The sequence below is a fragment of the Excalfactoria chinensis genome, chromosome 1 (genome assembly GCF_039878825.1).
Source record: "Excalfactoria chinensis isolate bCotChi1 chromosome 1, bCotChi1.hap2, whole genome shotgun sequence".
NCBI classification, from domain to species: Eukaryota; Metazoa; Chordata; class Aves; order Galliformes; family Phasianidae; genus Excalfactoria; species Excalfactoria chinensis.
Genome location: NC_092825.1, coordinates 76131443 through 76152229, shown reverse-complemented (window position 1 = coordinate 76152229; position 20787 = coordinate 76131443). Strand labels below are relative to the sequence as shown.

The 20787-nt window shown below is 45.3% G+C and overlaps 1 protein-coding gene across 2 annotated transcripts; it reads left to right on the top strand.

The window, feature by feature from the left end:
• The first annotated feature begins 3638 nt into the window (after positions 1–3638).
• PLA1A (phospholipase A1 member A) lies at positions 3639–19329 on the top strand. 2 transcript variants are annotated; one of them, XM_072339127.1, is made up of 12 exons: positions 3639–5036; positions 5657–5661; positions 6413–6609; positions 8193–8370; positions 8988–9096; positions 11539–11640; positions 12147–12236; positions 12802–12969; positions 13883–13972; positions 14431–14539; positions 17454–17618; positions 18852–19329. In XM_072339127.1, exons 1-12 carry the CDS (start codon positions 4964–4966, stop codon positions 18934–18936), a joined length of 1371 nt encoding a protein of 456 aa, XP_072195228.1. In that variant the 5' UTR covers positions 3639–4963; the 3' UTR covers positions 18937–19329. The 2 variants fall into 2 exon arrangements, with proteins under 2 accessions (XP_072195228.1, XP_072195219.1); XM_072339118.1 differs by lacking the exons at positions 3639–5036; positions 5657–5661; positions 12147–12236 and having other exon boundaries at positions 6344–6609.
• The last annotated feature ends 1458 nt before the right edge of the window (positions 19330–20787 follow it).

The window sequence follows — 20787 nt, the reverse complement described above, 5'->3', positions numbered from 1 at the left end:
TGCCATCCTTAAGTAGCGTGGTACAGTTGTCAACATCTGCACTCATACCCCTCCCATACTTGGTGATGCTGCACACTGATAAGGCAAGAGGAAATCCTGAGATAACAGCCTAAACACACACAAACATTATTAGCCAACTTCACTTCAGGGCAGTTCTCCTTGGATTACATAGTTTTCACTTCTGCTTCACAAACAACAGAAACTCGAGCTCACCTCCATCTTTCCTATCTCTGGAACAGTAGCACAGACTTGTAACCCCAGGATTTCAGCTTCCTTTCACAGCCTTACAGTCCTGTTCCTCCAGCACGCTCCCTGAATGAAGCCAGCAGCACTCACTCCCTTTTTTCTTCTTTGTTTGCTAACAAATTACACTGCCATTAGTACAATGAGTTAACTCCAGAGAATGCCCAGGCCAACACATAATGGTCTATTTGGAACCTCCACTTCCGATGGTGGTGAACTGTCAGAGAGGTTCACTGAGCCCTGTGAGAACTACCCTCAGGGGTTAAAACACTTCTAGAAGTCAGGAAAAAAACCCCAACCCACAGTGTTGGTAAGAAACACATTCAACAGCAATCCTCTCCCTGGTGCAGTTAGTGAGAAATTTATTCACCTTATACAGGAGGTACAGAGATCTCTCTATAGTTCCTACAACAGTCTGCAGGATCCAGGCCAGTCACCACTGCCACTTTTTTCTGCCTTGGGTACATCCTCAGTTTCAGCTTGAATTTCCAATTACTGATTTTAGACCTACTAAGACCACCCTCCTTTGAAGTCCTACATTGCCCCAATGTGATCTTTACTTTAAGCACTGTATGTGCAAGTTTGTGGTTTTATCAGACAAACACCTGATCTGGCAGGCCACTGGGAATAGCAGCAGCCCCTACATGTGGAGCAGGGAGGATGCTGAAGTATGCAGCTGCAGCTACACTCTGGCAGCTTCCACATCTCAAAGTTTCCCACAGGAGAATGAAGATGCAAGTCTTCAGGATGGATTATGTTCTGTGCTCCTCTCTCACTTCCTTTCCCAGATGCTAGAGACCAGGGTACAGGAGCAGTATTTTAAACCTGGACACTAGAAAGGGAGAGTGGGGAGGCTGGGATTCAGGACACAAGGGCAGATAGTGGAAGAGGGGGCTGCAAACATAGTTTACAAGACTAGAAATTTGCGTGACAAATCAAGGTGCTACTGACCTACTGTGTGCACTTGGGCAGAGGAAGAACTTCTTTACTGGGAGGGTGAGAGAGCACTGGAACAGGCTGCCCAGAATGGCTGAGGAGTCTCCTCCAGAAATATTCAAGACCCACCTGGATGCTCTCCAGTGCAACCTGCCATAGGGAACCTGCTTTGACAGAAGGTTGGACTAGAAAATCTTCAGAGGTCCCTTCCAACTCCTACGATTCTGTGAGACCAGCATGACTTATGGTTTTCTTATATGGATATGACAAGTTATTTTACCTTGATAAAGCCCACATGCACCTCATTGCTGCAGCTGTAGCATGGGCTACAGTGATGCTGCATGGGGCACTGAGCTATGCCGCCTTGGTCTTTATAAAATAAGAGTAACAGCATAACTAGATTGTACCCACGTGCCTACCTGCATGGCATAGAACTGGCCCCAGATGGCATCAGACCTATTATAGAATCACAGAATTACTTAGGTTGGAAGGAACCTCAAAGCCCATCTGGCGGGCAGGGCTACCACCTATCAGCTCAGGCTGCCCAGGGCCCTATCCAACTGGGCTTTGAACACCTCTAGGGATGGGGCATCCACAACCTCTCTGGGCAAGACACAGTGAGTACTCCTAAAACATCATATCTTTCTGCAGCACAGTGGTTCACCAGCTCCCAGCAGCTGACTAGCCCTCTTGACAAGTAAAATGTCCTCCCAAAAGCCAGCGGCTTTGGATGAAACTGTTTTGAAGTGTGTTGTTTCCTACCCTGCCCACTGCAGCCTTCCTGTGGGTTATGTGATCTGAGAGAGCAGGAAGAAATCTGAAGCAGGGTCTGGAGCACCTCTTCTTTGAAGAAGGGCTGAGGGAACTAGGCTTGTTTAGCTTGGAGAAGGCTCTGAGGAAACCTCACTGTGGCTTTCCTGTAATTGAGGGAAGCTTATAAACAAGAGGGAAACTGACCTTTTACCTGGTCTGATAGTAATAGGACAAGGGGAGTGGTTTTAAACAAAAAGGGGGGTAATTTAGGTTATACCTTAAGAAGAAATTATTTACTTGGGGGGTAGCGCGACACCAGAACAGACTGCCCAGAGAGCTGTAGATGCCCCATCCCTGGAGGCATTCAAGGCCAGGTTGGAGGGGATCCTGGGCAGCCTGATCTGATGGGTGGCCACCCTGTCCATGGCAAGGGAGGTTGTAATTGGATAAGCTTTACAATCCTTTCCAACCTAAGACACTCTGCGATTCTTTGACAGAATACTTTCTCTTAGGTTATTTTAGGATGGATGACCCAGAAGGTCACCCACACCGAAAGTAGGGCTGACTTCTTCCTATTGGAACTGATCCTATTTGTAGAGACCAATTAGGGCGTTATGGGGCAGAGAAAGGGAAACTTGACACCATGGCTGTGACCTCCACCTTGACGCCTCTGTAGGGATAGGTGGCAATGTACCTTCTGGTCCACACTGATGTAGCCATTCTAGGTTGAAGATCCCTTATGTGTTCACTCAAGACTCCAGGGAAGGACTGCTTTCCCTTCTTTTCCAAGGATCCAGTCTGAGTCACCCATGCTTTCCCCACCTCACTTGCCAATCCAGTCCTTAATGGTTTCTTCTTGCTTTCTCATAGCCAGAACACCCTCCAAAAGTCAGGGATCTGGATCACTTCTTGCTGAGCTGGGAACTAAACCCTTGGTTTCTCCTGGGAGCAGTATGCAGGGGATACCTACACCTGAAACTGTGCTTTCTGCACAAGGGGCAAAGGACAGAAAAGGAGCTTTGATGTCAAGTATTCCAACAGTGGGGTAGAACCACCTTTGACTCACCATGAGCAAAGCCATGCTAGAGTTTCATCCCTTTCCTTGAGTGCAGAGAAGACGAGGAGTGGACTTAGTCACTGCTTACTGGTGAGAAAACCTGTTTTCCCAAGGCCACGCACTGGCACTCCGGCTGCATTGTTTCCATTGCCACTTAATTGCTTTCACACTTAAGGGAGTCTTCCTGCAGTCAGATTTCCATCTGGGCACATCAAAGTGCTGGTACTTGCTTCCAGCTGTTGCTTTGTAAGTGAGGTGGTGATGTTTTCCACTTTTGGTGTTTGCTGGAACATGCAAACAGCACAATTTTCAGATCCTCAATAATAAGAATTTGCGCATAAAATAACATTTGTTTGTTGGCTGACTTAAGTGTATCACATCAAGCTTCAATTTGGTGTAGGCTGAAAGCTTATTCAACAGTGTAAAAGCCCCTACTGTTGTTATAGGCTCTCCCTGTGGGAAGTAAAATAATGGTGCCCACAGTACCTTTCAGAATGGATATAACTGTAGTTACTGTAATTAAGACCACAAATAATAATAATAATAATAAAAAGACAAAACCTTTACACAAAAATGGTTTTACTGGTAAAACATTTCAAGCACAGAGCAGCGAGGTGGTTTTCTGTGTTTGCATGAAGGCCCACTACAGTATGCTGGCAGTAAAAGTTTATAGAATAGCTAAATACTATAGCTATATAGTATTATACTATAGCTATACTGTGGGGGGAAGAAAGGTGCTAAGGCAACAGAATCTTCAATATGATGAAGATTTATTATCCTCAGATGTATTTTTTATTGCATGATAGAGTGTTCGATAAATCTCTACATATACATAGTGGTGCAGAAAGGCTTGCATGAAATGGCACAGCTTATTGGTAGGATTACAGATGCTTATTTCCTTTTTCTTCATTAAGAAGTGAATCAGATCAGTGCATTTTTGGATGTAATGACAAGGGAGTGGGATGGGCTCTGTTGCAATCTCAAATTAGCTTGTGTTGTGCAGTGTCACAATTCACCTGAACTGGGTTGAAAGCCTGGTTCTTTGTATAGCAAGACTAAATCTTGGTAAATTGGTTGGGTAGGCAACCAGCTGACACCAATTCAGTAACGTATTTGAAGAAACATTGAGAATCTGTTCCCCAGACAATCAATCTGCATAACCACAGAGCCAAGTAAGTGTTTCAGGGTCAGGCCATGTCTGTTGCATGTCTCTTGGAAGATGCAGTTTGGCCAAGGTTTCAACAGCCCTCAGGGCCAAGCAGTTAATACTGCCAAACTATCCTACAAGAACAAGGGGGAATTTCCTTCAGGAGTGTCTTGGGCAAAAAAAAAGATTCTACCTAAAACAGCTGCTCTTCCCTAGTACCCTTGGCCAGAGGAAGCTGAGGTAAGGAAATGACTGCTAGTAATGTTACTGCCAGTTAATTGCACCTGGTGCTTTTGGAAAGGATTTTGGCCATTTTTCCAGTCAGACCAAATCAGTTTCTTCAGTTTGTTCTTCAAGTAAAGCAGCTGTAGAGTAAATTCCACCTGGGAAGAGAATTAACTTTCTCTTTTGCTTCTTGCCACTTAAAACAGTCAAAGGCAAAGCTGCCTGTTCTCCTGCAAGGACGGCCAACATACACCAAAAAGAAAGACACTGATGCAATAGGAAAATATTTGGATGCAAGGTTCTGCTAGGAGCCTTCCTGGCTCAAACATATTACGAAACCTTGCAACTACTTCTCTTGCCTTCAGGAAAAGGAAGTAGGAAGGAAAGGGGTGTCAACATCTATTTTAACCAAAATACCAGTGAAGCCTCTGCTGACACAGACTTTGACTAATGATCAAACAAGAGCAGAGGAGAATGCCCATACTCCTTTTCCCAAAAGAGCAGAGCCTGGTTGATCATTGACCAAGCCAAGCCGAAGGTAAAACCCACCACCGTTGTTATTCTGTGTACAATCCTCATATTTGTGGTGGACTAACAGGAAGATGGTTGAAGATCTGAAGAGAAAACCCCTCTTTGTCCTTGCTGGCATCGTGCTGCTTAGCTCAGCACAAGCAGGTAAGAAAAGGCATGAATGCATGGCAAGGGATTGAAGGCTTTACAAAGGATTTGACTTAAATTCTCCCCAGCATACTTGTGTTTCAAGAGGTCTTTGCTGTAATCCAGTTAGACACCAGGTGAATGGCCAGCACAGGAAAAGTCCTTTCTTATCCCATATGTCTTGGTGATTTTACTCCACTAACACGATATAAAAGAGCATTCCAGAATTGTGCTGTGGACAGGGACGTAGAAAACAGACCACTTGAACTCTGGCACTGGCAGCTCCCAGTTTGAAAGCTGGGCGAGTCTAATCTGCAGTAGATGAGGGAAAATAAATAGATGTCCTACCTCAACTTCTTGCTTTAATTGGGATATATATATATATATATTTAACTCATAATCCTCCTCCCCTGATGCCATTTCTGATATGCTCTGCTTTTGCTAAGCGTGCCCTTTGAGTAAAGCTAGTTCATGAGCAGCAGTTATTCTGAAAGGCTGCCAGAGAGTGTCTTTCCCATTTCTCTCTGGTTCACAGAAAGACCAGAAAAGACAACAGTAAAGGATGGCTGCATCCTACACGGGGAGATCCAAGTAGCAAATCTTGGGGTTTTTTGTTTGTTTTTTCTGTTTACTCTTAGGCCACGTTCCATCTCACTGCTGTAAAATACCTTCCATGGGAACAGGCAGCAGATGGGAGCTGATTGTTTGGGATTGTTTTATTTTTTCTTTAATTGAACACGCAGATTTAAGACTGTTTCACTTCCTCCGGTCTAGAAAAGGAAAGGAACGTACGTTGGCATTGTATCAGGATGCAACTATGTCAATTCACAGAGTAACCATTTTTTTTTAGTCAGAAGGGATTGTTTCATCCATTATTTGGCTTCCTGCTATTCATGTGTCAATACATTTTGCCTTTAGTCAATCCAACAAGTTGCCTTCTGTAACCATTCTGAAATAGCATCCAGTTCTCTAGAATACCAAAAGATGAAGCTCTTTGGGGTATTACTTGTTCTACTGGCTAGCCATACACACCATATAGGTCTGCTATATAGGTCTCTCCTTGATTTATAGCCTAAATTTGCACAGTTTAGTACTAGTTATGGGTTTGATGGATGTTTTTGTTTTGTTTTAATTCACATCTCAGTAAAACAATTCTCAGAAGTCTGCAGACATCCACAGTTTTCTTCCCCAGTCAATGCTCCAATTCCATCAAAGGGCAGAACGGCTTCTTCAGGCAATATTTGTTTTCCAGAATAGGCAGATTTTAATCTGTGTTCTAGCCTTTCACTCTTTATTAATAGAAGCCAAATTCCTAGTGAATTAAGATGAGCTTTTTCTTCCACCATACATACACAGGCCAAATATTCTTCTCACTCCCTCTCATTGCCCTGAAGTTCTGTTTATGTTCCCTGCATCGCTGTGCTGATTTCCAGACGGCAAATTTCCTACATGGCAGTAAGCTTAATGTCCGGTTTCTTCTATTCACCTCCTCCAGCCCTAACTGTGGGGAGCTAATTTTGGCTGATGATGGCATCAAGAACTCCAGCTTCAATAGCAGTCTGGAAACGAAGATAATAATCCATGGGTTCAGGTGAGAGAAAGAAGAGCACTATGGTGAAATTTATATTCATAAATTAAACAAATGGCATTCCCAGGTCCTGCATGGGGCTGGCATGGAAATCCCCTGCCCATCTGACAATCCAACTCTCCCCTGTGGTGACTACATTTGAAACACCTGCTAAGAGCAGAGCCTGGTGTGCTCAGTGTCAAACCATACCTGGGAACTGCCTGTGAGACTATAGGTGGGACAGAGCCAGGGGTGAGAAAAAATGCTGTTGACAACTCTCTTTACAATGCAGCCTTCATAGAATCACAGAATATCTTGATTTGGAAGTGACTTTCTGAAGATTATCTAGTTCTAACCCCTCTGCCATAAACATGGTTGCTGACTACCAGATCAGGCTGCCCAAAGCCTCATCTAATCTGCTCCTACCCCCACCTGGAGGTTCAGGGACATGAGAGACATGCTGCAAACATTTTCCTTCCACTCTTTTTATTTAAGAAGTCTCTTCTTCAAGATCCTCTTTCCTGCAAATTGTCTCCTTGCAGCTCGTGTCCTGGTTCATCAACAGCCTGGATTAGCCAGTAATTTAGAACCCCTGACAGATACACAGTACTTGTTATCTTGAAAACATAGGGGTGTAAACCAGGGTTTTTTTAACCTGTCACCATATTGCAGGCTTCTTTTACTGCACCATTTTTCAGCCAGCTATGACCATTTCATGATATTTGGCTGGATGTGCAAAAGCCTGAATGCCAAGTGCCTAGAAAACCGTAAGGAAACCATACAAGGAGCTGCAGGGTCTTTTCAGAAAATCAGCAGTTGCCCTCACACGACATAGCACACCCCTGCCCCAGGTGGTAATAGGGGAAGTGGGTAGTACACAGCCTCCTCATTTTCCCAATGTAGCAGTGAGAGACTGTGTGATTTGACCCAGGACTTCTTGCTGGTTGGTAGCAGAACAGGGCCAGGTGGTCTCTGCAGCAGTGTACAGTTGTAATCATACAATTGTAAAGCTGATGGATAACCAGAAGCTACAAAGAAAAGAAAATAGACAACAAATGCTCACCAGCGTTGAGGCTTGCAGTAAGGATAGATGCTTGCTGATGCCGATGCTTGCTGCAAAACTCCACAAAGAAGCAATCCCCAGAGAAAGATGTTCTTCTTTAGTGGTCAGACCTTAAATGAGGTCTAGGAGAGGTGGAGCCAAGCTACACCCCTTCCAGGAGCACAGCTGAATTACCTTCACCTGTGCTCCCACAGCTGACCCATTGCTTGCCTCAGATGGTTAATCAGAGGTTCAGGATGTGATCAATAGTTTCCCATACAAGTGGCTAACTGGAATACCACAGCAAGACCGAGATCTCAGTCAGAGCCCTACAGATGTTTTTCTTGGTTGGTTCCTTTCTGAATCAACCCATTCTGGACAGTGTTCGTCACTACACTGCTGCAGTGACATGCGAGGTATATGTGTCTGGCACCAGAACAACTTTTCAGCAGCTGTCTGACAGTCTACTCTGAGATATATGAAGCTCTATCATCAGTGAACAGCATTTTGTCACGTGCCCTCCTTTAGAGAACACCCAACATATTTGTTTCTCATTACTCCTCAGGGCATTGGGTACAAAACCTTCCTGGATTGAAGGGCTTGTCCATGCAATACTACACATAAGTCAGGTAAATGTGATTGCAGTGGACTGGGTTCATGGGTCTACAGGAGCCTATTACTCTGCAGTGGAAAACGTCACACAGCTGGCCCTCTTCATCTCACACTTCATCAGCAAGCTCCTGGTAAGCTCATGCACAGCACAACTGAACAACACTTATGCAGTGAGGATGGTATATCTTTGTATTTACTAGCCATGCATAAACTCTGTGTAGCATTTGCACCGTAGACCCTGACTGCACAGTGTGGTAGATCCTGGGTATGCGCCAGAGTGTGCACTCACACTCCTGGAGCAGCTGTGACATCCGGAGGATAGAGATAGGGCTTGGAGGAGAGAGGTCTGACACCCCTCATTACTGATTTGGTCACAGAGTGAACAAATTACTGGGCCACTCTGGTCCCCTGTGTTTGTGTTGAGCTCTAGTCCAGCTACTTAAGCAGTTTTTGTCCAGTCTCTCCTGTTTACACCACAGAAGGCTACTTCTAGTTTCTCATAAGCCTCAGTACTGCTGCAGGATGTAACCTCACATATTTCAAAGGCAGCATTTTTCATCTCACTCCTGTGGTCCCATGGACCAAAAGAAAGACTCCGGAAAGCAGAAAGGGCAGTAGCCATCATTCCCACATCTAGTTTGTTCTCCACTGTATACCTCAAAAGCAATCCCATGTGAGAAGAGTTATGGAGTTTCTGGTTACTTCACCTTTCCTCCATAGAAATACATATTTGTATGATCATCTGCAGGCCCTGGGAGTCTCTGCAACATCCATTCACATTATCGGTGTGAGCCTTGGTGCGCATGTTGGGGGACTGGTTGGGCACTTCCATGATGGTCAGCTGGGACGGATAACAGGTAAAACTGAGACTTGGATCCTGACTTCTTATTTAATGAAGAGAATGAAATGTCAGGGAAGGGGTATCATACGTAGTAGTCTTTTAAGTATGTAGGCTTAATCAATCCAAGCTTTGGGGTTTCTTCCTAGCTTCAAAAGATCCTGACAACCCTTTCCATTCAAAAGAATGCATACACAGAAGAGACCTTCTTGCCTCTGCTCTCTTCTAACTAGTGAGCTTGAGTCATGAGATCTTGTTATTAGTGAAATGATGAGTCACTTAGTTGTACCAAATCAGAGCTGGCCTTGAAAACATACAGCAAAAGTCTTAGGTGTGAGGAAGAGGCTGCAGTGGGGAATTTACAGATTAAGATGGTTAGAGACTGATCATGGCACGTAGAGCTTTTGCAGGGTCCTCCAGCTTTTAGGTATCGGCTGGAATAAAGTCACAGAATAATTTGGGTGAGAAGGGACCTTGGAAGGTCTCCTGTCCAGCCTCCCATTGAAAGCAGGGCTGCCTGCTAAGTCAGATCAGACTGTTGAGGATTTGTCAAGTCTGGGAAAACTCCAAGGCTGGAGATTTATCTTAGTAAGAGTGAAAGGAAGAAGAGACACAGGCTGAACAGCCACCAAGGAAGAACAGATGTAGACAGAACATGTTTCCTGGTCTGCTTCAGTTCATGCTGAGCTGCCTCACAGAAATGGCCTGAAGGAGAGACACACAACAGGAATGTTTGGTTCACACTTCACATGTCACAGCTTCACACATTGCATGCACTATGGGGATCTCTTACCAGGAGCAGAGTTTCATGATGGGTCCCTGTTAAAGCTGTGAATGGAAGTGTATGTTTGGAGGGACTTTGGGTAACCATCATCTTGTACCAGCATGTTCTCATCAGCTTCATTTTCAGATGAGTAGAAGCAGACTCCTTCCCAAGAAAACATAACATTTAACTTCAGTCAGAGACCTTTGCCTTACATTGTTTAAAAGTAATAAATGCTCTGTAGATATCTAATTCATTTATAGCTCAGCTAGAAGTCTCTTTAAACCATGCCTATTCCTGCAGATACCTCACTGTGCAGGAAAGAAAGTGGTACAGGAGTGGGAATGAACAGACCATATCTAAAATTTCTGAAGAACAATTCGTTAATGGAGAAAAAGAGGAATCCTGAGGGAATTTAGCTGCACACAGTACAGCTGCAGTGGATAGTGCAGGCTGTATGTCTCTGCATTATGTACACTTTGTACTGGGAAGTGGTCAAAATACCATCCCAGGAAGTATCTTAGAGATGGGTAGATGTAGGACTCAGGGACATGGTTTATTGGCAGACTTGGTAGTGTTGATGGTTGGCTCTAATGATCTTAAGGGCCTTTTCCAACCTGTCTGATTCTGTAATTCTGTTCATGGAGGAGGCCATCAGAGAAAACAGAGGATAGAAACAGGCTTACCTTGGAGCTGTGCTAGAACTGGCTGCTGTTTGTATTAAGCATTTCTCCCTCTTACTCTTGCCCAGTTTAGCCCATCCCATCAGGTTCAGAGGTGAATTTGCACTTCTCAAGATTACAAGAGTGGCCCATGCCAAATATCAGAAGGAAAAGCTAAACAAAGAAGCTTAAGGTGTACTGAATAACACTTCTTATTCTATCCTAAAGCCTTTAACATAAACTTGCTCTGTATAAGTGAGCAGGGAACCTCTCAGCTTTTTGCATGGGCCAAGGCAAAAGAACATGGATGACAAACAAAAGCAGTATATTCTTCTGACCCCTTGCCCCTCTGACAGCCTTCATTTTTAGGTAGGACAGGAAAGAACTTCTTTCCCTTCTCCTCCTCCCTGCTTCCACACACAAATGCAAACACGTCAGCTTGTATTTTGTTGATAGCACCTTCTCCATAGAGAATTAATGGGACTTAGTCCAAAAGGCAGTTAAACTGGCCAACTCTGAGGCAGTGTTACAAGGAGCAGAACTGCTTCTTAAACTGTTGTTGGTGCCTGGGGAGTGAAAAAGGTCTTGCGAGGTTATTTTCCAAAGCAAAGTGAACAGAATAAACATCAGCCAGAATAAAAACGTGATCTTTAACCTGTTCCTTGGTGTTGCCAAAGAAAAATCTGCAGTATTACTCTGGTTCCTCAGAATTTGCTCTAGGAGCAAGTTTCAGGCAAAAACATCAGTGGCTGCTTGAGAGCTTGATTTTATTTGTGGGAAGAGGGCTCAGAAGTATTTCTGTTTCAAGACTGTTTGGTAGTACTGAACCTTTGTAAAGCTTAGGTTGATTAACACCTACAGTGCTGAATTCATCACCAAGCTCCAGTGACATTGCTCAGGCTGTAGCACTACTACAGATGAGAGTATAATTAGGAAAGGTGCTACAGGTTTGAATTTAAATAAAATTACTGATCCAGAAATAAGAAAGAGAGGGTCTGAGGAGTGTTTGTTGTTCAGGTGTTTGATTTTGTTGTAGGCCTGGATCCTGCAGGCCCAAAGTACACCAGAGCCAGCCCGGAAGAACGCCTGGACCCTGGGGATGCCCTCTTTGTGGAAGCCATTCATACCGATGCTGACAGTAAGCTGGCTTCTTTCCTCTTCAGCCCACTGTGTCTGTTTGTCCTGCCATCATTATTGCTAAGAACCAAGCAGGTCATTGTCCCATTTATGCCTGCTGACCACAAGTTCCAGTCCAGTCTGAGGATGTTCCCTGATTAGATAGGCTTCAGAGATGAATGCACTGGCAAGCATCCATACCCCAGAGCACATCACAACAACAGGTGGGAGCTTTAGTGTTGTAGACACGGGGCAGTCTTCCAGCACGTATTTCTTCCATAACCCTGCTACAGCAGAGTGAGTTTCTGTAGAACAAGCACAGCATGCTATTTACCACTTGCAATGAATTTACGTGTCTGCTCCATGCAACAAACCCTTGTCATATGGGTTATAAATAATGGGTCACAGGGAAGCTATGTCCAACACTACTCACATTAAACCTGTTGTTGGCCCTTCCAATCACCATGTAGAGTACAGCCCACAGTAGAGCCGAGCATAGGAATAAAGTTGCATTTCATCTACTTTCAGATTTTGGGATCCGGATCCCTGTAGGCCACATCGATTATTTTGTCAATGGAGGCAAAGATCAGCCAGGATGCCCCCGATTCATCTCTGCAGGTGAGAATACTCTGTGGCCAAGCAAGGAGATTTCATGGCCATTTAGCAACCTGTGAAAATGCTGTGTGGCAACCAGCTCCAGACAACATTTATTTGTAAAGACACATGGCAGCAGAGATTCATGGCCTGCATCACCTCAGCAGCACAAAAAGCAGCTGAAATTAAGGCCACATGTAAGTCAAGCATCTTGGCAGCAAAGGCTGGATGAATATTCAAACACCTTCAGCTTCAGTGAGGGTAGGGATGCCTAGGGAACCTCACTTCCTATAACTGGCGTTAGGATGCAGATGAGAGGCAAAGTTACTGCCTCTTTACAGAGGGCTTGGGTCCTTGTCAGTGGCACAGTGAGTGAGACAGGGCAGTCATGAGAGACAGGCTCCTGGTTTTCTGTGTGCCTTCCATTGCAGTGAGATCACAGAGGTGTTTACAGAATGTTATTTTGCAGAGAGGAAGTGGCTGCAGAATCTTTATTCCTTGAATTTTTGTTCCTTAGGAACCGGCAGAAAGGTCAAAACCAGCTGAATGGCTGACAGCTGCTTTTCTCTGCATGTATTTCTTCCTGCAGGCTACAAGTATCTGATCTGTGATCACATGAGGGCAGTACATCTCTATGTCAGTGCCTTGAAACATTCCTGTCCCATCGTGGCATTCCCTTGCACGAGTCATCAGGATTTTTTGAATGGACATTGCGTGGACTGTGGTGATCCCTTCCTATTGTCCTGTCCAAGAATAGGTACAGTATCAGCGTGAGACCTTCATGGAGAAGGGGACAATACATTCTTGATGAGTGCCAGCGAAACTCACAGGACATGGTTGAGATTTTTGCAAGCAGGAATCTGAATGGGAGCTATCTGGGGATAGGGAGAAACTGTATCATTTTCAAGCTTCCGTAGAGAAGCCAGATGCTCATATATTGTCCAAGGTAGAACACCGGTGTCTTGAACATCCCTGATCTTTAAGCATTTCACAGGGCTCATACTAAAAGACATTCTCCACAATCTCTTGCCTAGCAAATGGGCACCTCACTCAAAAAGTGTCTTGTTTAGAGAAGCAGCTGGAAGTTTTAGCCCAACCCCAAAGTCTCAATCTTCTACAGACTACTTACTTTTGTTACATCACTTCCTTCTCATCAATTGCTGCCATGGCTGCCTTAAAGATAAACCACCTGGACTGGAAGAAGGTAATCTTTGCCACTTTTAGCCTTCTGCATCACAGCTGTGGCAAGAGAGGAAGTGTCCTCTGGAGGGTTTTGGTGACTGGTACCAGGGGAATACACAGGGAGGCTCTCAGATCATCTACTCCCTTCCACACTGTCATCTGATTAGTGGGTTCATGTCTTCTCACTTCAGCCACAAATACCATCTCCCAGCTCTTTAGGTCTCCTTTGTCCTAATACCTTGTGTGGGCTTCCATTTGCACAAAGCCACTAAGAGGTCAGTGCTGATGGTTAGCTACAATAGCCAGAGGAGATTTTATGGGGGCCTGTTAACCTGTCAAACAGATGCCACAAACCTCTGCTTACTCTAGTATAAAGAAAGGGTCTGTCCTCCAAGACAGTGAAGTTGGGAGTGAAGGTGAATTGGAACCAATTCTGTTTCCTGGGTCCTTCATGGCTTTCTCTACCATGGCTCTGTTTCCTCCCACAGGCCTGCTGAAGCAGGCAGTTGTCAAAATGAGAAGGCTGCCTATGGAAGTGAACGCTTATTTAATGACCAGTTCTTCAGCACCATTCTGTGGTAAGTGGTGAAGAGAAAAAACAAGCCAGAAGAGGGATGACAAAATAAGGCAGACTATCTGGCAAGGCCAACTAGTGACAGCCTACCACCCCCATCAGAATCAGCTGCTATGGTGCAGATGATCCCAGACACATAGCTGAAGAGCAATAACCCTGCTCATCTCCCCCATAAACCCCTTTCCAGTGGATTTACTAGTGTGGGCACAGCCTCGTATTAACACAGCTACGTGGCTTCGGGGATGAACTGAAGAGTACAGAAATGCCTGACTGTTCACATCAGATTATGTAGATCTGCCCACTGCGTTGCTCAAACCACAGACTACTTTATTTCTTACACCTGCTTAATCTTAGCTGTGCTGGTGGAACTGGGTAGTGAGTGCTAGAGATTACTTCACTAGGCAGGGTAGGTCTAATGCACAGCACCTGCCCTCACTCCCACGTACTTTACCTCTTGCTCAGTTCACCACAGCCTCGTTGAGTTCCGCTTGGAGAAGAAAAGAAACTCAGTCACCAGCATTGAAATAACTTTCTTCAGCAACAGCACCAAGGACACGACAAAGATCACCATGTGAGTTACAGTACATGCTTCTGGCTTGCTTTTTCCCAGTCCAGGAAAGGCACTGGGATGGAACATCTCCCTGAGTGCAGCCACTGTGTGATGAGCCACAGTCTTTCTTAAGTTCCTACACGTTTACCTTAAATGCTTTCAAGAATCAGGTATGTGCTACCACTACTTGGTAACTATGACGAAGTCCACAGTTACACAAACCAAGAGATGTACTCTGGGATCCCCTTTGTAATGTTATGATGATTCCTATTTTACACCGTGCCCATGCCTGGTGCTGATTTAAAATCACTCTCAGATAGTTATTAATCCTACTGTGCCAGACAGAGCTGGCTACAGCAAGACTCCATCTACTGGAGGTTCTAGACTGATGGACTTGGATCAAACATTTCTGTTGATGCTCACAAGGACAGCAGTTGTAGAAAAACAAGTACATCCCTGCACAGTCAGATATATGATGAGCTGTAAGGAGTACACTTCTGTCTCTGCATTAACACCAAAATGTGTCATACTCCTCACTGTAGGGGAAAAGCCTATTGGGCAAGAGAGCAAGACTATATGGTTTAGTGTGCACAGGGGTGATGGGTCAATGGTTGGACTACATGATCTTAGTGGTCTTTTCCAACCTTAAAGATTTTATGATCTGTAGACAGTCAGCTCTCACCAACACTATCTTCTTCCAAACCATAAATGAATTAAAAGACCAGGCTCATAGCTTCCAGCCTGTGCCTCAGGGGGATCTCCCCACCACAGACAAGTTCCCCAGAAGGAAGTCTTCCTTACTTCTTCTCACAACTTCTTGTCCACTGCCAGGGGTAACTATCATGTAGACATGCAGTGCCAGAAAGCAGGAAAGCAGTCTGCTAAAGACCCCATCCAGCTCTCCTAAGTTCAAAGGGAGACCCAGAACTGATTCCCACATAGCCCTTACAGAGCTAAAGCTAACTCTGTTGCTCTGATCCTGGGCACCAGGAGAGAAGAGGTGAGAACTGGGGAAGGGGAGGCCCCCTGGAAGGTGTTCAGCATGACACAGCTGCTTGATTAAGGATTTCCAGACTATCACTGCAATTTGGAATTCATACTCCAACCTGATGGAACTCACATCTGTCCAACCCCATAGTGAAGCAAAGGCAGATCCAAGCAGCCCTGAAAACTCAGAAGCCAGATCTGCCTTCAAAAAGTGTGAGAAGGAGGAAACAGCAACGCCCAGGTCAAACCAGGACCCACAGTTTGTTCAGGAAGACATGAAGTACTTCCTTTGGCAGCTGTCAGACACAGCATTTGTCACGTGTGCAGCAGGGGGGCATGTAAACCCAGGAGAGAAATTTGCCTGGGAAGTGAGACAGCCAGGCAATCTCAAGGCTTTACTGTACCCTCCGGTTTTAGTGAGACAGAAGATTACAGCTACCCAGGGACACCCTTGCCCTGGAAGACAGCAGCTGTGCTTCACTTAAGTGCCCTCTGAAGAATCACATGGGTTGGAAGGGACCTCAGGAGATCATCAAATCCAAACCCCACCTAAAGCAGGTTCCCTACAATAGGTTGCGCAAGTAGAAGTTCAGATGCCATTACCCTACACGTGCTGCTCACTGCATCCCCAGGAGATGAGTCCTCAAGTCTGACAGCTGCCACGAGGCTGACAGAGTAAGGAGCTTTTTACATGGTGTACTTCCCTGCTGCACTAGTGTGGCTTATGCACCATGTTATGTAACATGGCATCATCCCCCATACCCAAGAAAACATAGTTCTGAAGTTAGCCAGACTTCTACATGCACCCAAAGGCAGAGTAAGGCTTTGGCAAAACATCAGTCCCAGAAGTGAATTTCTTCAGCCTAATTAATTATGCTCCTATGGCATGGCTGGATCCTGCCCATGAACAATCTGCTGTCAAGGGACAGCCTCTCCTCAGTTTGTTTTCCATCTACCATCCATCATTCACCTTTATAGCCACAATTTAACAATGCTTCTCATTTTGGACAGCTTCAAGCCTCACACATAAAACTCCAGCATCTACCATTGCAGTCTAAGAAGAGAACTGGATGTACTGGTTTGATTTGGCTGCTCTGGCCTGGGACAACATTGAGTCCAGCCATCAGCCTGATCCTCAACTTGTTTTGGTTACCAGAATTGAGACTCTTCCTGATCCCTCTGTCATCTCTTCCCTTTGTCATGTTTCTGAGCAGACAGTCACCAAATACTTTTGACATTTCACTGACTCCACTACACGCATTATTAAACAGTACAAGGGAATAGGTGCCAAACAGGTCAGGCATAAGATGCCCCCATAGGACAGACTCTATGGAGGGGGGGCAGCCCACCTAGGTAAAACAGCTGGGCAGCATCACTTCAGGGCACACAGCCTGCTGCCAGGCTCTGGCAATTAGCTGCCCTGGCTTTCCTCAGCTCATATTACCTGGCAAAGAGCGTAAGGACAGGCAAGAATTAATCTATCCATTCCACCTTCAATGTGGCCAAAAGTAAATACCTTGAGAAGAGCATAAAAAAGGCAATGTAGGCATACAGCACCGATTCCTGAAGGTAGTGTCCCTATTTCTAGCTAAACACACTTCAGTGACATTCAGAGCCAAAAGGTGAGTTGTGTTCATTAGCTCCCAACACTTCTATTTTCTGTGAACCTGTCCATATTCCTCCCATGATTTATACAGTTATGTAAAGTTTTTAACACGTGACAGTAATGTTTATATGGAACTACTCCTGATTGCAGAGATGAAACGTGAACAGAGGGCTAAGAAAGATACGTTAAATTGCTGACTCTCTTGTCATGCCCTATATTTTGACAGATGAGTCTTTGTACTCCAAGGGCTTCAGATGAGTGCTCTAGGCTCCTCCAGTGTTTCAATCTATATCTACAGGTTGGTTGAACACCCACCCTCACACCTCTTCCCTTCCATTGCAGACCTAAGCAGGAGGAGGTGGGCAGACGGCTGCTGGCCCACGGTGCTCCCCTCTGCCAGACAAACAGCGTGACACTCAAATACCTCCCCAAGAATCGGTTTTGGAGGAAGGATGAGTCACACATTGTTGGCAAGTTCTGTGCAGCTCCACTGCCTCTTGGTAACAAGTAAGTCACAGCAGTATCTCCCAGGGACGCACAGAGCTGGGGATGAACTCTGTAGTTTATACCGATGCATTCTCTCTCCAGTTCTGATAACCTTGCAAAGAGGTCTCTCCCATCCTTCAGCGTCCCCATATAATTTCCTGCTCACGAGAGAGAAAAACTACCTAGGTAGTTTTCCATTAGTTGTTTTCAGTCCTTCCCTCAGGATAAAAGTGTTGCACCATACAGGGAAAATGCCACTCACTTCACCTTGAAGATACTGATGTCACAAACCATGACAAAACCTCATACTAAATGGAATCATTGGTTTTGTCCTCCCTTGTTCTCTTCATCTTCCCCATTCCTACAATGGGTCCCCCATTTGAAACGTGATGGAAATGCACATTTTTCAGGATGAGACAACAGAAGACCATAGATATAGATATGTGTGTGTGTATACATGCACACCCCATTAATTTTACAAAGCACTGAGGCTGAAGACAACCATTCCAGCATTTTCAGAGCACATACCTTCAGCCATAACTACCTTCTCCAGAGCTGAAGCTGCAAGATCTTCTCATTCTGAAAGAGATGACGATCTCCACAGTATAATACACTTGCCAGGACTGTTGTAGATGCTAAGTTCTCGTAGATGGCAAAATAACTGGGTCTGTACAGATGCATTATACTCTTTCCATATTGTTACTGAGCCAACACTTACCTTGGCTCCAGGCTGAAACAAGCCAGTGGGTACTCCAAAGCAGGGAAACCAGAGTCTGAAGACTCTGTTCTGAAGGGCAGCAAGGGAAATTGAGCACAAGGCAACAAAATAGGCCCAGAGAAAATAGTCATTCCCTTTGTAGATTTTGGGCATTTAAGGGTAATGACTATTCCTCATTAGCATGCTTAGCAGAGCAAAGAACTACAAAGCAGTGATAGATATGCAGATGTGTGGCTTTTTGCCACTTATGAATGGGATACAGCATTGCACATGGCCTTGAAGTTTGCTGACCTGTGCCACCTGAGCACTGGATGCAATGCAGGTGGGAAGCTGCGCAGTTGCACAAGTTCACAACTACACTCATCACACAACTGCTCAGAGCAGCAAAGCCCGACTGATTCATCCCAGCTCAGCACATGTTCATCATACCTTTGCAAAGCAGCACAAGATCCATCAGCAGTTTGCTTGCCCCTGTGTTAGGACAACAACCCCCACCTGCTAAAACACAGTCTGACTTCCCTGTGCTCTTCCTACAGCAGGACCATGCTCTGTCTGCCCTGGATCCTCACTCTTTATGACAACACAGAACTCTCCTTCCAGCCGTCTGCTGCTTGTGCCTAGCACTGCTTTTTGGAGCACACGTGCATACCCAAAGCTGTGAAGAAGCTCTAAACCTGCTGCTGCTCTCTGCTCACAGATGACGCTTTCATTACAGGACTGGATGGGCGCGTTTGTTTTTACTTCCTGCTTTTAGGAGTGGGTATCAAGGGAAAGAAGCAAGCAGTACATCAGCGATGACAAAACTAAGCAGTTACAAGACCTCTCAGTAAAAAGACTGTATTGGGACTTTTATCTCACAGATTCTGTTCCCAGGTCTGAAAAAAATGAGATAGGCGAGTCGTTTAACCTCAAGGTATGAATTGCAATGAAACAAGAAGATAATTTCACTCTTCCTGCACAGGGAGTATCGGGATGATTCATTTGTGTTTTATTAAAGTGTCCTGAGATCTTTGTACTAAAGGTGCAAAGTATTATTTATGTTCAGAACGAGGTGTTCAGTTTTGGTTCAGTCTTGGCACAGGGAAGCATTACAGAATCACTTAGATCAGAAAGGATTTATACGATCAAGTTCAACCACCATCTAACGCTACCAAATCCATTTCCACCCTTCCTCCTAAGGTATTGCACTACTTCCTCCCTACCGTTGGCTGCTTTCCCCAGATGCTTTTTGCTCTCACTCATTTCCTTCACTGTGCGCACATCCTGAGAACAAGCCCCACTGAGTACAAAAATGCCATTTCAGACTCTCCTTCTCACCTGAGTCCCAGTTTCTCCTCTTCCTTATTGCAAAAGGATCAGCTGAAATAACTGACCCTTCACCAGAAGTTAGTAATGCCTTTGCTAAGCAGTGCTTGCTAGCAGTGAGAAACCTAGTCCCTAGGAGGGCTTTCCTGGCCTTACTAGAGCGGACGCCTACTGTGATGCAATAGATCCAATCTCCATATTATGCCTTCTGAATCACGCCCATTGCCAAAGCCACCAGGCACCCCAATGCCCACTGTCCTTTTCCCCATGGCTTTCAAACCACCTCACATACTTCAAGGAGCATTATCACCCTCTCCAAATCTTCAAACACCACCAACTTATCCTCTATCTTTAATGGGGATTGTTAAATCAAAGGGAACGCAGATCCCATGAGCAGCTCATGCTGCTTGCAGCCATATCACTGTGCCGTGGTACCAGGGCTGCCGACATGCCCTGGAGAGGCAGGATTAGAAACCAAACCAGGGAATCATCGCCCTGGGACCGGCAGGTTGAAGCAAACATTGTGGAGTGGGAGGTGCTGGAGGGTCACTGCAGTCCCACGCGTGTGCTTCATGTGCTCCTGAGTGTCCGTGTCCATGCAGGCAGACATTTTGGTGCATGCTACAGTGTCCATCTGGTCAGAAAAGTGTGAGTAACACACCCCCACCCAGGGGGGCTTGGGATCCAAACAGCCTGCTGTTCCCTAGAGCTCGGGGGTCTGCGTGGGAGCCAGGGGAGCTCGTCCTTTGCAGGGAGCAGGAAGGTGGCTCCAGAGGTTCTCAGAGGCTGTGGAAAACAAGCAATGGAGTGGGAAGGAAAATTAAGGGGGAGAGAAAGAGACAAAGAAAGAAAGCATTGTTACTGTCACAGGAATAATTCTTACTTGTCTTGCAAACCTTTCCAAGACACAAACCTCACAGACTCCACCACTACCTTTCCTCCTCCCCCTCTCCCATTAAATTAGCATGCAAAACCATATAGTTCTTCCACGCATGATAAATCAGAAAGTGTTATCCAAGCACACTGAGGCAGTAAAAACAAAGCACTTCCAAGCACCTTCTGTGATACCACTGGAACAAAGCCCACAGCTCCTTTAGTTTTGCTCGCAAAGCAGGTGTAAAAATTCCTACTAATGTAGATACCAGGCTACAGGCCATTGAGCACCCA

Bases quoted from the DNA above. Each gene is read 5' to 3' on its own strand.
- PLA1A (XM_072339127.1), top strand. From the start codon at position 4,964: ATGGTTGAAGATCTGAAGAGAAAACCCCTCTTTGTCCTTGCTGGCATC. The intron at 9,097-11,538 runs GTAAAACTGAGA...ATTTTGTTGTAG, and splicing joins TCAGCTGGGACGGATAACAG to GCCTGGATCCTGCAGGCCCA. The intron at 12,237-12,801 runs GTGAGAATACTC...TTCTTCCTGCAG, and splicing joins CCCCCGATTCATCTCTGCAG to GCTACAAGTATCTGATCTGT.